Raw genomic sequence first — 14,895 nt, 5'->3', positions numbered from 1 at the left:
TACCAATATCAGAACTTTGAGCTTAAACTGTTAACTGAGCTGTTGCAAAACGATTTTTAGCAAAACTAAGGATCCTGACTCAGTATTTAAACTTCCAAACTTATAGCAAGTCACCTAAAAATCCTCTGAAAGTGTAATAAGCTTTAAAAGAAGTTTTCTCTCTCCTAATGTGAAAGGAGAACCCCAGGATTTCAAGTCGTTTCAGATTTAAAAGAAGTATGTAACAAATTGCGTTTTACAGATCACATTATCTTCATTTCTGAGGGCGAGTTTGAAATATTAAAAAAATTTGAAACTATAAAGCTTCAGCCTGAAATGAAAATACACCCTAAATGTAGGAGACATCAAACCCGTTAAAATTCCAAGAGCGTTATAGCTGGGTTAATTTGTTTCTAAAGTACAAAATGCTTTAAATCCTAAAGTATAAACTCAATGGCTGAAAAACTAATTCTGATAGTTCAAGTTAACAGAAAACATTAGTCTAGGTTAGTCGCTAAAGCTGTTAAAAAAAACCAAATCTAAAATTTTAGCGCGTGCTCTCCTAAAAATAAAGAAAAATTAAAAATCCCACAATACTTTAGAGTAAATATAGAAGTACCACCGATATCATGGCTATTGGGGCAAAGTCTTATAAGCTGTTATTCTTCTGCTAGATGCTGTGAAAGCCAATGGGGGTGAAAATAGCCCCTGGTTGTTTAATCACATAATGGTTCAGTGCCAAGCTACACAGACTCAAACCAATTGGTTTCACTTATTTAAGTCTGAAACTTAAGTTTTAAATAAAGAGAAATCGCCCAAAATATTTCATATTTATTTTTCTGTTTACCTGGAGCATCATTATAGACGGTGGAGACTCTCTTAGTGCCGGGACCGAGTACAGAGGACTCATTATGTTTGTCTCAGTGTTGGCAACCAGTGAAAACCTTAGTGCTTCACTCATCAAGCTTTAGCTTTTGTGGGTCTCCTCTGCACCTGCTCATCTCATCTCTAAGGGGGAGCAGGATGTTGCTTTATTTCCATGGCAACAACATCCCATTTGCCCAAGAGACAAACCACTTAACAACCTCCACCTAAAGGGGTTCAGATTTCTGTTGCCTCTCCTTCTCGTCTTCGCTCGCCTGCTGCCGAGAGCCACAGACCCGCTAACAGCAGATCAATTATTCATTTGGTCCCAGTCTGTACCCTTCAGTTGGGCTGATTAAGAGTTGTCTATTTTGGTAAAGCAGTGGCTTCAGTGGGGCTGGAATTAAAGATGAGATGAAAATGTGAGAGATGAAAGAAACTGAGGGCGAATGAGTGTTAAAGCAAGATAAAAGGGACTTGTTATGAGGGATATGGGATACATATTTTATCTGACTCTATGAAATTTAAGTGTATAATGTGGATGTTAAACCAGGTGCCTGTTAGAGTACTAATATCAAACTCAGCCTTACTGTTTCTGATCAATCTGCATCAGAAATTATACCAGTTCCCCTACCAAATCAATTTTAAATTAATATTAAAACAAGGTTTTAGATCATAAAAGCATTTTTTTTGTGTAGCCTAAAATATTTGTATTGTTATTTTAAACTTATTTTAGTATTTACATCTTTAAAACAGCTAATCCTTGATAGTTGAATGACTTAAACGTACATACCTGCTGATTCACATTCTGTATATTCGAACAGAATCTCTGAACTATCATGACGGTATGATTAGCTTCACCATCCATGAAAATACCTGATGAGGCTTCTTAAGCAGATAAAAGAGGGGGCTGGGGGGGGTAATACCACATGCATTCATGATGACCTCATTCCACTCTAATAACTCTGCATGGACTACAATTGACTGCATGACGATGTCTGCCCAGTGTTATTTTTTTTTCTCCTAGCCCAGACGTGGCCTGAGCTTTAGGCTTTCCGGTTATACAGACAGCAGCAGAGCCTGAGGGCATCAGGCTGGAAACTAGTCTCTCAAACACACACACGCTTTGAACACTGACTGAGGATGTTGCATTGACTTCCTTTTTATGTTTTTATTTTTATTTATTTTTTTCAACCTTCACCCTAAACTCATTAATGGTACTTAATTTATTTTACCAAAACCTAATTCCTACCTTTGTCCTACGCTTAACATTTAGCCCCCAAAAAAGTGTCAACCAGAAAAAATCATCACTTTACATTTATGTACCCTAAAACAAATTTAACTGAGGGAGGTGAGGTCTGCAAAGCTTTAGATTGCATTCCAGGTTCATCTACCACCTTTTAGAAGTGTCATTTATGAGCTCTTTGGGGGAGTGGGTCCCAGTGGTTCGGAGTTCAAGCCCCACTCCCACGGACTCCCACTCTGGGTCCCTGAGCAGGACCCTTAACCCCACACTGCTTGATGGGCGCCGCACAATGGCAGCCCACTGCTCCCCAAGGGGATGGTTTAAATGCAGAGAGTTCATTTCATTGCTTTGTACTTGTGACAGTGTAATACCAATGTAGTTGAATTTAATTCTGTTCTATTCTCTGTGAGTAATCTGGGTTGGCCAAGCGCCTCTGGAAAGATTTTTGAACGTTCCATGATTTCTCCATTTGTGGATAGTAGTTTTCAGCAACATTGCCTAGAGTCTTAAAGCCATAGAAATAGATTTGTTACTTATGCCAGTCTGATAGATTTCACTTTCTGTTCTTTAATATCCTCCAAACGGGACAAAATGTGTTGTCAGACTTTGTTTAATTGATTTCTTGAATCTTAGCTTCTGGCAGTAACCAGCAATTAATTGCCTCTCTTCCACCATTTTTGTACATGACAAATAAAGTAATTAATCAAGGTTGTATTAAATATCAAAATTAATTTGGTAGACTTTAACATTTAAGTTTGTGCAAAAAACAAAAGCGTAAATAATCTAAATGGATCAAAAACATTCCCACATTTGTTTAATGTGATATTGTCCCATTAATTGTTTTGCACTTTCTGTGGGAGCAGTAAACATATGACAAAAGCCGTAAAGAAAACGTATCAATTTGTTGAAACTTTCCTTTGAAGGCTCAGCATATTATTGTACTATAGCTTGTTACATGGCAGAGCCAAATCTGTTGGGCCCAATTCTTCTTCCTGCTGTCAAACACAAGCTCAACTGCTCCAAGTTTGAACGTTTCACTGTTAATGAGGCGCTGCCTTCTTCATTAGAAGTTTGTTTTTGTTTTTTTTTCCAAGGCAGATGTGACACATTTCTAGTTAAGGTCTTCTTTAGAAATTCCATTCCTAATTTAGAAAGCGGACTTCGTCATCCTCCCCAAATAGTTGGTTCCCTTCTGGAAATGCTTCTCTTTAACTGTTGTTTTTAAAAGCAATAAAATATCTGCAGAGAAACACAACAGATTTAAACCTCCCTGATTACAGTATAGGGTTAGTAATGTAGCTCACTGTGGACTCCACTGAACCTCAGAGCTTTGATATAAAAATACAGGTGGACTGATTAATAAAGACAACTATGACATTATGAGTGCTGATTCTACAATCACAAAAATATTTCACCCAAAATTTAGGATTTATGTATTTTTGTTAAATAACAAACTCCGCTTTAAGTTGATTAGATAATTTTATCACAGTCCTAATTAATAAACTTTACATGATTCATATTCATTAATTTTAGTGTATTTACTTAAATACATATGGTTTAATTGTTTAAATTCCATAAATAATCATTAGTTTACTTTCACGCAATTCAATCACTAATTTAATCTATTTCAAATGAATGCACTAATTAGTGTTATTTTAAGTAACCATACTTTATCAATAATAAATACTAAAGAAAGAAAGAAAGAAAGAAAGAAAGAAAGAAAGAAAGAAAGAAAGAAAGAAAGAAAGAAAGAAAGAAAGAAAGAAAGAAAGAAAGAAAGAAAGAAAGAAAGAAAAGCTCTTGAGTGTATATCTACAAACAGCAGTGAAGGGGTCATTCTTCAAAAGATGTTAAGTATATAATAAAACTTTATATCACCTCTACTTCTGAAGTAAAGTGATTTTGAAAATGTGTCAAACTTAACCAGCATCTGATGTGAATGGTAATGGTGGTGACCTGCTGCTGCAGTAGGCTGGCCGTCTGCAGGATATCACCTTGACACGATGTCTTACAGAACAACAGTTTCCAGTTAACAATGTCCTTTTTTAAGCAGCTGTGAAACTATCTGCTCTCTGTGTCCAATATGTGCCTTGAAATGTCTGAAAACCTGTGTGACATTGTTAAAATTGTAAAAAAAAATAAAAATAAAAATAAAAAAGAAAATTTTTTAAGGAAAAATCAACTCCTGTGTAAAAATACAACTGTTACAGTATGTGACGCTCTCGTTTTAAAACAAGTCCATGTTCCTCTTGAGTCGATGCTGAAACTGTTTGATTTTCCTTTTCTCAGGTTCTGAGTGTGAGCCGCCTGGAGGGAGCAGAAAACCCAGCACAAATGGTGTATTTTGTGGAGGGTCAGGATGGTCATCGGATGCCTGCAGTTCAAACTGCCGACCTTCTTAACAGCCTGGACGTTCAGAGGGCTGCCATTATCCTGGGATACCGTGTGCAGGGCATTTTGGCTCAGCGTGAGTATTGTGTTCTTGATTACGGAGATGTAGTTACTTGTTGGAGTTAAGAAAAAAAACCATGGAAAAACCTTTTCACTGACAGCACGTCTAGGGCTCTAGTATGCCTACTTGTGTTGTAAAGTTATAACCTTTTTCTTGAATACTGAAAAAAAAATCTGAATTAAAATATTTTTATCCAATAATTTTTATAGTTGGCTTTTAATGCTTTTAATGCTCAAGATGATTGATAATGCGCTATATTTGATCCTGTATCCCTGTTGATGTTTGATTGAAGCTGTAGAGAAGGTGGCCGCCCCCCCTTCTGACACAGAGAACACCAACATGTGGATCATCGTTGGGGTGGTGGTTCCTCTCCTCGTGGTCCTCATCATCATTTCCATCCTCTACTGGAAGCTGTGTCGGACCGACAAGCTGGAGTTTCAGCCAGATGCTATGGCAACCATCCAGCAGAGGCAGAAGGTATGCTGCCCATTCATCCATCCATCCATCCATTCATCTATCCATCCATCCATCATCATCATCCATCCATCCATCCATTCATCCATCCATCATCATCCATCCATCCATTCATCCGTCCATCCATCTCTCCATCCATCCATTCATTATCCTTCCATTCATTCATCCATCCATCCTCATTCATCCATCATCCTTCCATTCATTCATTCATCCATCCATCATCATCCATCCATCATCCTTCCATTCATTCATCCATCCTCATCCATCCATCCATCATCCTTCCATTCATTCATCCATCCATCCCCATCCATCCATCCATCATCCTTCCATTCATTCATCCATCCATCATCATCCATCCATCCATCATCCTTCCATTCATTCATCATCCATCCATCCATCCATCATCCTTCCATTCATTCATCCATCCATTATCATCCATCCATCATCATCCATCCATCATCCTTCCATTCATCATCATCCATCCATCATCCTTCCATTCATTCATTCATCCATCCATCATCATCCATCCATCCATCCACCCATTCATCCATCCATCCATCCATCCATCCATCCACCCATTCATCCATCCATCTATCCATCCATCCACCATCCATCCATCCATCCATCCATTCATTCATCCATCCATCATCATCCATCCATCATCCTTCCATTCATTCATTCATTCATTCATCCATTCATCCATCCATCCATCATCCATCCATCCATCCATTCATTCATCCATCCATCCATCCATCCACCCATTCATCCATCCATCCATCCATCATCCATCCATCCATTCATTCATCATCATCCATCCATCATCCTTCCATTCATTCATTCATTCATTCATTCATCCATCCATCCATCATCCATCCATCCATCCACCCATTCATCCATCCATCCATCCATCCACCCATTCATCCATCCATCCATCATCCATCCATCCATCCATTCATTCATCCATCCATCATCATCCATCCATCATCCTTCCATTCATTCATTCATTCATCCATCCATCATCATCCATCCATCCATCATCATCAATCCATCCATCCACCCATTCATCCATCCATCCATCCATCCATTCATTCATTCATCCATCCATCATCATCCATCCATCCATCCATCCATCATCATCAATCCATCCATCCACCCATTCATCCATCCATCCATCCATCCATCCATTCATTCATTCATCCATCCATCATCATCCATCCATTCATTCATCCATCCATCATCATCCATCCATCCATCCTTCCACCATCCATCCTGAACATATGTTTCTCTAAGCTATGGAAGAATGAGGAGAGTGTTGGTGGGGAAAAAATACAAATTTTCCAAAAAGGAAATCATGACAAACAAAAAATCAGTTTAATCGATTTCATTGAGGTCAGCTGATCTACAGTAGAGAGCAAGACAGAAAATTATTAGCTGCTGATTAATTAGCTGCCTTTGTAACGGATTTTACAAAGGCAGCAGCACGACTGCGCCTCATTTCTTTTCCTAGGTGGGAGGAGCAGCGCATTAACAATGCTCATGATGATACAGTAATGAGAAAAAGGCCTCTCTTGTTATTTTTTTCTTGTCAGACCTCAGACATATTTCCATGTTATTGATTATTTTTATTTGAAAAATGTTGATCTAGTTTTCTCCTCCACGTTCTCCTCTTAAATATATGTGAGACGGTTGTCTTCAGTGAGGTGGTTTTTGAAAAGAAATAAAAAAAAAAAATAGTTTAGTTCTTACCGAAATGTGTATTTCAAAGATAAAAATTATTTTGTTTATAAAAGGGATCAACTAAGATACTATGACTCATGTCCTTCTCTTTAGGTTGCCAGTCAGTTTCACAGACTTTGGTTCTCCTGTCTAATTTATAAACTTCATGTTGGTCATATGCGCTGTTTTTCCAATTCAGAGGGTCTTTATTTGGAATCTGACTGAAACTCTGCAGCTGCAACTTGCTATTCTCTATTTAAACTGTGCATCATTGTGAATTATGGGAATGAGTTGTGCAGACATCGCTAAAGTAACGGCCTTGTCTTTCCTGTTCAACACAATCGTCTGTCACTTATCCTCACTGCTCTTCTTCAGTCCGCTGCATCATTCAGTGAATCAGGAGCTTCCCTCCACCAAGCATTCCATCCAACTAAAGGGGATATTGAGTTTAGTGAGGATGAAGAGGGGGAGTATGAGGAAGAAGAGGAAGAAGAAGAAGAGGAGGAGGAGGAGGAAGGGGAGGAGCTGGAAGTTAAAAGGGGGAAGGTACAGAGTGGTGGTCTGTAGATCATGTAAACAGACTTAGTTTGTGCGTGGTTGTGATTCATGTTTACAGTCATGTTAAAAGATTAGGACACCCATTTAATACGTAGTTCTGTAGAGAAATCATTAAATGTTGATGTTTTGGGTTGTTGTTTTTTTTAACAGTGATTAATTACTGTTTAAACAGAAAACATCAACCTTTTTCTCATTCAACAAAAGATATGAACTTCAAGCCGTTTTCTAAATAATGAAGGGTTCAGGACACCCTGACTCCCTTTAGGGAGAAGCTTCTTCTTTCGGTAAGAATTATCTTCATTGACTCTGAGGGCAGTTTGCTCCACTTTTTCCTTCAAGCTGAGAACGTTTGACATGTTTATCTTTAACGGTCAGCCTATTTCTGTGCAGCAAAATTCCCCTTAGTTAGATTAAGACACGTGCTTTGACTACAGGTGCTGGTCATAAAATTAGAATATCATGAAAAAGTAGATTGATTTCAGTAATTCCATTTAAAAAGTGAAACTTGTATATTATATTCATACATTACATACAAACTCATATTTCAGATGTTTATTTTGTTTAATTTTGATGATTACAAATGACAACAAATGAAAATCTCAAATTCATCATATCAGAAAATTAGAATATTGTGAAAAGGTTCAAAATTGATGGCCCCTGGTGCCACACTCTAATCAGCTAATTAACTCAAACCACCTGCAAAAGCCTTTAAATGGTCTTTCAGTCTAGTTCTATAGGCTACACAATCATGGGGAAGACTGCTGACTTGACAGTTGTCCAAAAGACGACCATCGACACCTTGCACAAGGAGGGCAAGACACAAAAGGTCATCGCTAAAGAGGCTGGCTGTTCACAGAGCTCAGTGTCCAAGCACATTAATAGAGAGGCGAAGGGAAGGAAAAGATGTGGTCGAAAAAAGTGTACAAGCAAGAGAGATAACCGCACCCTGGAGAGGATTGTGAAACAAAACCCATTCAAAAATGTGGGGGAGATTCACAAAGAGTGGACTGCAGCTGGAGTGAGTGCTTCAAGAACCACCACACACAGACGTATGAAAGACATGGGTTTCTGCTGTCGCATTCCTTGTGTCAAGCCACTCTTGAACCACAGACAGCGTCAGAAGCGTCTTGCCTGGGCTAAAGAGAAACAGGACTGGACTGCTGGTGAGTGGTCCAAAGTCATGTTCTCTGATGAAAGTAAATTTTGCATTTCCTTTGGAAATCAAGGTCCCAGAGTCTGGAGGAAAAGAAGAGAGGCACTTCATCCACGTTGCTTGAAGTCCAGTGTAAAGTTTCCACAGTCAGTGATGGTTTGGGGTGCCATGTCATCTGCTGGTGTTGGTCCATTGTGTTTTCTGAGGTCCAGGGTCAACGCAGCCACATACCAGGAAGTTTTAGAGCACTTCATGCTTCCTGCAGCTGACCAACTTTTTGGAGATGCAGATTTCATTTTCCAACAGGACTTGGCACCTGCACACAGTGCCAAAGCTACCAGTACCTGGTTGAAGGACCATGGTATCCCTGTTCTTAATTGGCCAGCAAACTCTCCTGACCTTAACCCCATAGAAAATCTATGGGGTATTGTGAAGAAGAAGATGCAATACACCAGACCCAACAATTCAGACGAGCTAAAAGCCACTATTAGAGCAACCCGGGCTATCATAACACCTGAGCAGTGCCACAGACTGATCGACTCCATGCCACGCCGCATTGCTGCAGTAATACAGGCCAAAGGAGGCCCAACTAAATACTGAGTGCTGTACATGCTCATACTTTTCATGTTCATACTTTTCAGTTGGCCAACATTTCTATAAATCCTTTGTTTTTATTGGTCTTCAGTAATATTCTAATTTTCTGATATGATGAATTTGAGATTTTCATTTGTTGTCATTTGTAATCATCAAAATTAAACAAAATAAACATCTGAAATATATGAGTTTGTATGTAATGTATGAATATAATATACAAGTTTCACTTTTTAAATGGAATTACTGAAATCAATCTACTTTTTCATGATATTCTAATTTTATGACCAGCACCTGTAGACCCAAATTGTTCCATTTCTAACTTGTTTTGCCAGTCCAATGATTACATGGATTTACTGCCATGTTTGGTTTTTTGTTGGGGTTTTTTGTCTTGTATTAGGGTCAACATCTGTTTCAGCTTTATTTGATTTTAGATTTTATTGATCTTATTTAGATTTTTCTCAGAGCAAATGTTTTTTACACAGCCTCTATAGATTGATTTGAATATAATCCACCTTCAGACTTTACTGTGAAAAAACTGGTTTGAATCCCTCAGCAGATTTTGTCTTCCTCAATCCTTTATTGTATTGAGGAAGACAAGATTATTGGATGTTCCCTCTATCCCCAACAATAGGAGCAAAGAAAATACATTTATTTGATTTAAACAGGACAAACGTTTTTCAAAGTACTAAGTAATTATGTTTGCAGCATAAACAACTGATTTAATACGCCTGTGTGCAATTTTGGTAACTTATGAGGAAAATAATATGGCATCTTTTCAATTTTTCCATTTTTATTGTTTATTTATATCACTGGAATTTTTTGGTGTTAAAATTAAACATCCTAATACATATTAGAAAAAGATATCCAGGCCGTCATACGGTGTCCTAATTTAGTATCATGATTGTATGTTTAGACTGTAGATATACATTTAGAAACTAGATTATGATTCACGTGTTTTATTGGATAAAACTGTGTTGTATTTCAAGTTATGGAGGTTTGAAAAATTAGCTACAGGAAAAAAATCTGATGATATTCTGTGTAAAAGTAGAACAATACACTCTGTCCATCATGGCTCCTGTTTAGAAACCAGTAGCTCTTCCCAAGAGTAGATGGAATACGAGCAGTCTTGAAGAGGAAGAAGAGGAGGAAGAGGGAGCCGAGGAAGAAGAACAAGAAGATGATTATGAAGAAGAGGAGGAGGAAGAAGATGATGATGATGAAAATAAGAACTTCAGAATAAAACAAATAACACAGCGTCAGCAAAAGCTAGAAAAGATGACATTTGTCCCACCAGGGACAAAGACAGAGGAGAGAAAGGCTGTGTCTAAAGGAAGGGGAGCCACGGGGAACCAGAAGGTATATGTGGTCCTAGACATGGAGACTAGTGGTTGTTGGTGTAAATACAAGCTAGAACCCTGGAATCTCTCCACAATTACTGTGGTAGATGGCAGAACTTTAGCATTAGAGGACTATAGTGTGCTGATATTCTATAGATTATGTGTTGTGTGTGCAGAACTGGTCTCTTATTAGTTCATCCTATGATCTTAGTAGAGCACACACTACAGTTAGCTATAGTAGTTTTTGACCACACCAAAAGTGTTTACTTTGTCCTTTTTTAAAACCTCATAAGTTTTTTGCACCAAATGATCAGCAGACTGCACACAAGATTGCACTATCGCCATCTGCTGGCTGCTTATCTAAATTAATTTGAAAAGTTGAGCAGTGATGCCCCGTCCACACGAAGCCAAACCCTGGCCTAAACGCACAAATTTTTCACCAATGCATATGGTATGCATTCTTGCTGATTCACAAAGCGTGACAGATTTGTAAAAAGGTTTGCTTTGTTTTCCAACAATTATAGCAAAAATTAAAGGAGAGAAATAACATAATAAGCCAACAGGACAAACCTTTGTATGCATCAGAGTGAGCCTCTGGTGTAGAAATTCAGAAGGTCATAGAACGTGACTACAGCCCTTTGAGTAAAAGCACAGGGGGGACAGCATCTGTGCTAAAATACTTTATGCATCAAAATAATGAAATGCTACCACTATTTATACAAAATGTATTTATAGGCAACAGAATGGAGGAAGTAAGGGAAAGAACCACATTTTTAAATAAGTGTTTTCTTTAACAATAATACTCACCAAAGAGTACTTCAAGCTAAATGTAAACATCACAGCTACAGAAAAAAACAGACTAAACTGACTGTTGCAAACTGAAACTGTGTTGTGACAAATCCAGAATATAAACAAACAAGATTTTTTTGCCAATAGCCAGAGGATTTTAGTACAACCTGTTGGAACAATCTATATTTTTTAGGGTTATTTTTTTCAACAAAACTAAAACGTAGACCAGTTTTATTGTTGCATAATTCATCAATCCATATCTTTTGACTGCTAATCCATTATTAATAAAATACTACCTAATCTCATTCAGTTCTGTACTGACGATTTTTTGCCAAATAAACATATTAAAGTTATTATCTTCATACATGTAAATAGGTATGTAAACAAATTTCAAACCCCCCCAAAATATCAAATTTATAAAGGCACAAAGCTAACTAATTTTCTCCCACAGATTTTTTTGTTGTTTTTTTTTTTGTTTATGTAACATGATTAACAGCATAGAGATATATCCTCTCTGGATATTAGTAATACACCCCAGTAAATAATACAGGATTAACTGTTTTAAACCAACAAGCTTCATTAAAGATGCAAACTAGCTGAAGCTTTGGGAACTAAGAAGAGATTTTCCTGAAGCCACATCTTAGTGTCGCAGGACCAAAGTTTCTGTCAACACAGATAGTGAGAGCATGCATCCACTATTTAGCCCTGTGTTGTTGGAACGTCCTCAGGGCTTTACACAGAAATAGTCTCACTGTTTCTGTCTCTAGCCTCCACCCCCCACCACCTCACAGGAAAGCCTGCAGTTCTGTGTTTACCCCACTTTCTAACAGACTGCCAGACTCTCTTTATTCATTAATGCCTGTCTGTCTCCCTCCTGCAGATCCTTTCAGTTAGTCAACCCAATTATGCCTCTAAAATTCTATTTCTGTCTTGGCTGCAAATTCAGAGTTACTGGAATATTCATGTGTCACTCTGACTGGAAACTGTATGTCACTTCTGAACCTTTAATCTACCTTTTTCCTTGCTGTATTTACTCTACCCTTCCTGTCGTTCACTCTCTGCCACCTCTCTCAGTTACAGGCTCCCAGTGTGAAAGGCTTTGATTTTGCCAAGCTCCATCTTGGCCAACAGAGTAAAGATGATGTCATGGTGATCCAGGAGCCCGCCCCACCATGCTCTGGCTCTGGTCCTCTCGCTCAGTCCATTAAAGATGGCCTCAGTCCATGTGAGAACGGCGAGGCCCCCACGCCCAAATCCAAAACCTCTGCCTCCTCCACCAAGGCGTCCCGCAGCAGCCAAAGGCAAGAAAGGTCAGTGCTGCAGGAGTTAGAGAGGATGGAAGGGGAGTAATAGCTGGATCTTGGTGTCAGAGCTGAGTGAAGATAAACATTTTCTAGATTTTAGATTCAGGTCCTTTTAACCATAACTCGCTGATTTAAAAAAAGTCTGCAGCAAGTTCTTAACCGGGTTTCTGACAGATTTAAACTTGTTCATAGACCTTTTTGATGCAGATTTGATCAAGAGTTTAGTTTTATTGCTACTTAAAATGGCTCAAACCTCAGACAGAAAAGATGAGGACGTCCATACTTGGCCTGTTGAAGGACGTTTGTCCTGTTTTGACCTTAAACTTAAAGGGAGAGGGATGTCCGATGATCTGTCTGAGGCATTCCACTGTGATCAAACAGGTGGAGAGAGTATTGGCTGTACAATCTGAATCTTGTGGGTTTGATTCTGCAACATGATGATGTGCTCCCGAGCACAGCTCCTGACTGTTATCTATTTGTGTGAGCGTGACTAGTTATATGAGGCTTTTGTGTTCAGTGGTTGATATGACTAGAAAAGTTCTATATGCATTTTTTTTTTTGTCTGTTGACCCAAAATGGCACCTTCTTTTTTTGTTGATGTTTTTAATGATGAGGAAGATCCTCCACACATGTTGATCGCACATCAGAGCCAATTCATGTCTGCCTGATTTATTCATTCTTTTTTTACAGTTTAAATTTTTAGAGTTATAATTTAAAAAATACTGTTAATCATAATATTAAGGACGGATTAAGTGAATTTTTATTAAATCTATCAGGAGAATTCCTCATAGCTCTGAATCATCAGTGGAAATTTTTAATCCGTTATGTTTTTAGTCTCCTTCCAGCTCATGTTTCTGGAAGACCTTGTTTTTTTGATAATGCATGGTGATAAAGCACATTGGTGTTGTCTTCCATTATTTATGTAGCTGTGTGTGATTTCTGGGCAGGGTCTCCCCATCAGACGGTGACTCAGTGGTGAGTGACCGCTCCATTGAACGGGAATTGGCTGAGGACAACCTGAGAGGCCAGGCCACGCCCAGCGACAGCAAGCAGATCCGTAAGCCTCCCATCAATGTTTTAAATGCAACACTTAACAACAGTTCTCCAAACCTGGAGGCGGAAAAATTTAGGGAGAGGGGTGGAGGAAAACTGAGCAAAATTGGACTGATAAGGAGAAAAGAAGGAACAGCTAAAGCTGGCAGGACCAAGAAGAAGGCCAGACTGAGGGCAGAGATGAAAAGGATGCAGAAAAACAAAAGATGTTGTTTGGTTTCTGTTTGTGATCTAAAAGGGAATCTGAAGTTACTTTATCTGACAGCTTGTTGATTGATTTAAGCTTGCCTTGTCATTCAGAGTGTTTGGGAGCCGGAATCAGCCAAACAGAAGACAGGCTGAGTCACCCACAGAGGAGAGCTCTCTGTTGTGTTATGGCTCAAATCCTGGCTGGGACGATGTGTGCGCTTCATTGGGTTTATAATTAGAAAGTGTATGAAGCTGATGTGTGACTCCTCTCTCTGTAATCATGGTATTTCCTGCTTCTCAGAACTGCTTTTACATATAAACTAATTAGAGGCAAAGAAAGATTTTATTAAGTCTGAAAACTTTATTTCTGTGGGTCATGGTAGACTAATTCTACGCTTTTCTTTTAACCAATGCGTAAAGTCAATCTTTAACCTTACTTAATTTGTTTTATCTCATAAAGACTCTTTTTTTCCTTTCTGATATATGCTCTGCAGGCAAAAATAGAATCGGTAAGGGCTGGTCCTCTTTCTCTCTGTTTTGCCCCATAGACCCAAGGCTTGACCTCCTGCAGCTGTGTCTGTGTGTTCCCTGTTTGCTGCTTTAGCTGTCATTGTGTTCTGCTAATTCCCACCATCCATCACTGTCTGCTGGGCTGTCAGTCACCGCCAAGAAACCATAGGCCTCTCTAGAAAAAGTCAAAACTTTGGTCCTAAATTAAGTTTAGCTCTTGCAGATGGAAATCTATGTTCATTCATGTTGCCACTGCCAACATTTGTCATTGCTAAGTTTTGTTAGAAAGTCGTGCTTTAATTATTATTTGGACAGTTTGATATTTGACACTCCTGTAGCTAGCATAGCTTATGTTTTCATACTTTTATGTTTTCATTTCATTCTTTTCTTCAGGTCCACCTCCTACAAATAGCTCCGCAAACGAGCCGCCGTCCTCAGCCTCCATCTTTGAGCATGTCGATCGGATGTCTCGCGCCACAGATGCTAGCCGCAGGCTCCCTAACAAAGTGCAGCTCATCGCCATGCAGCCTATGCCAGTCCCACCGCTGCGCAGCCCTCCTGTCAGCAGCAAGACTTCTGATCCAAACCAGATCAACAAAGAGGTGATGACATAAATTCATCTAATAGAAGATTATTCTCTGCTAGTTAGGCATAGTTTACTCTGCCTCCCCTGTTTA

At 38.8% G+C, this 14,895-nt stretch overlaps 1 protein-coding gene across 4 annotated transcripts in view; it reads left to right on the top strand.

The window, feature by feature from the left end:
- Nucleotides 1–14,895, top strand: part of si:ch211-1e14.1 (UPF0606 protein KIAA1549) — a 59,235-nt gene that overhangs the window by 24,681 nt on the left and 19,659 nt on the right. Inside the window, exons 11-16 of one of the 4 annotated variants that reach the window (XM_038290959.1) lie at nucleotides 4,379–4,556; nucleotides 4,834–5,018; nucleotides 12,237–12,472; nucleotides 13,414–13,549; nucleotides 14,202–14,217; nucleotides 14,612–14,820. In XM_038290959.1, the coding sequence (XP_038146887.1) occupies nucleotides 4,379–4,556; nucleotides 4,834–5,018; nucleotides 12,237–12,472; nucleotides 13,414–13,549; nucleotides 14,202–14,217; nucleotides 14,612–14,820 (960 nt within the window). Of the gene's footprint in view, nucleotides 1–4,378; nucleotides 4,557–4,833; nucleotides 5,019–12,236; nucleotides 12,473–13,413; nucleotides 13,550–14,201; nucleotides 14,218–14,610; nucleotides 14,821–14,895 lie in introns of all 4 variants that reach the window. The other 3 variants (XM_038290958.1, XM_038290961.1, XM_038290960.1) reach the window with 3 other exon arrangements.

Source organism: Cyprinodon tularosa, unplaced genomic scaffold, assembly GCF_016077235.1.
Source record: "Cyprinodon tularosa strain WSP-4 unplaced genomic scaffold, ASM1607723v1 ctg290, whole genome shotgun sequence".
NCBI lineage: Eukaryota > Metazoa > Chordata > Actinopteri > Cyprinodontiformes > Cyprinodontidae > Cyprinodon > Cyprinodon tularosa.
Note: the sequence above shows the minus strand (reverse complement) of the source record. Positions and strands in the feature narration are given on the sequence as shown.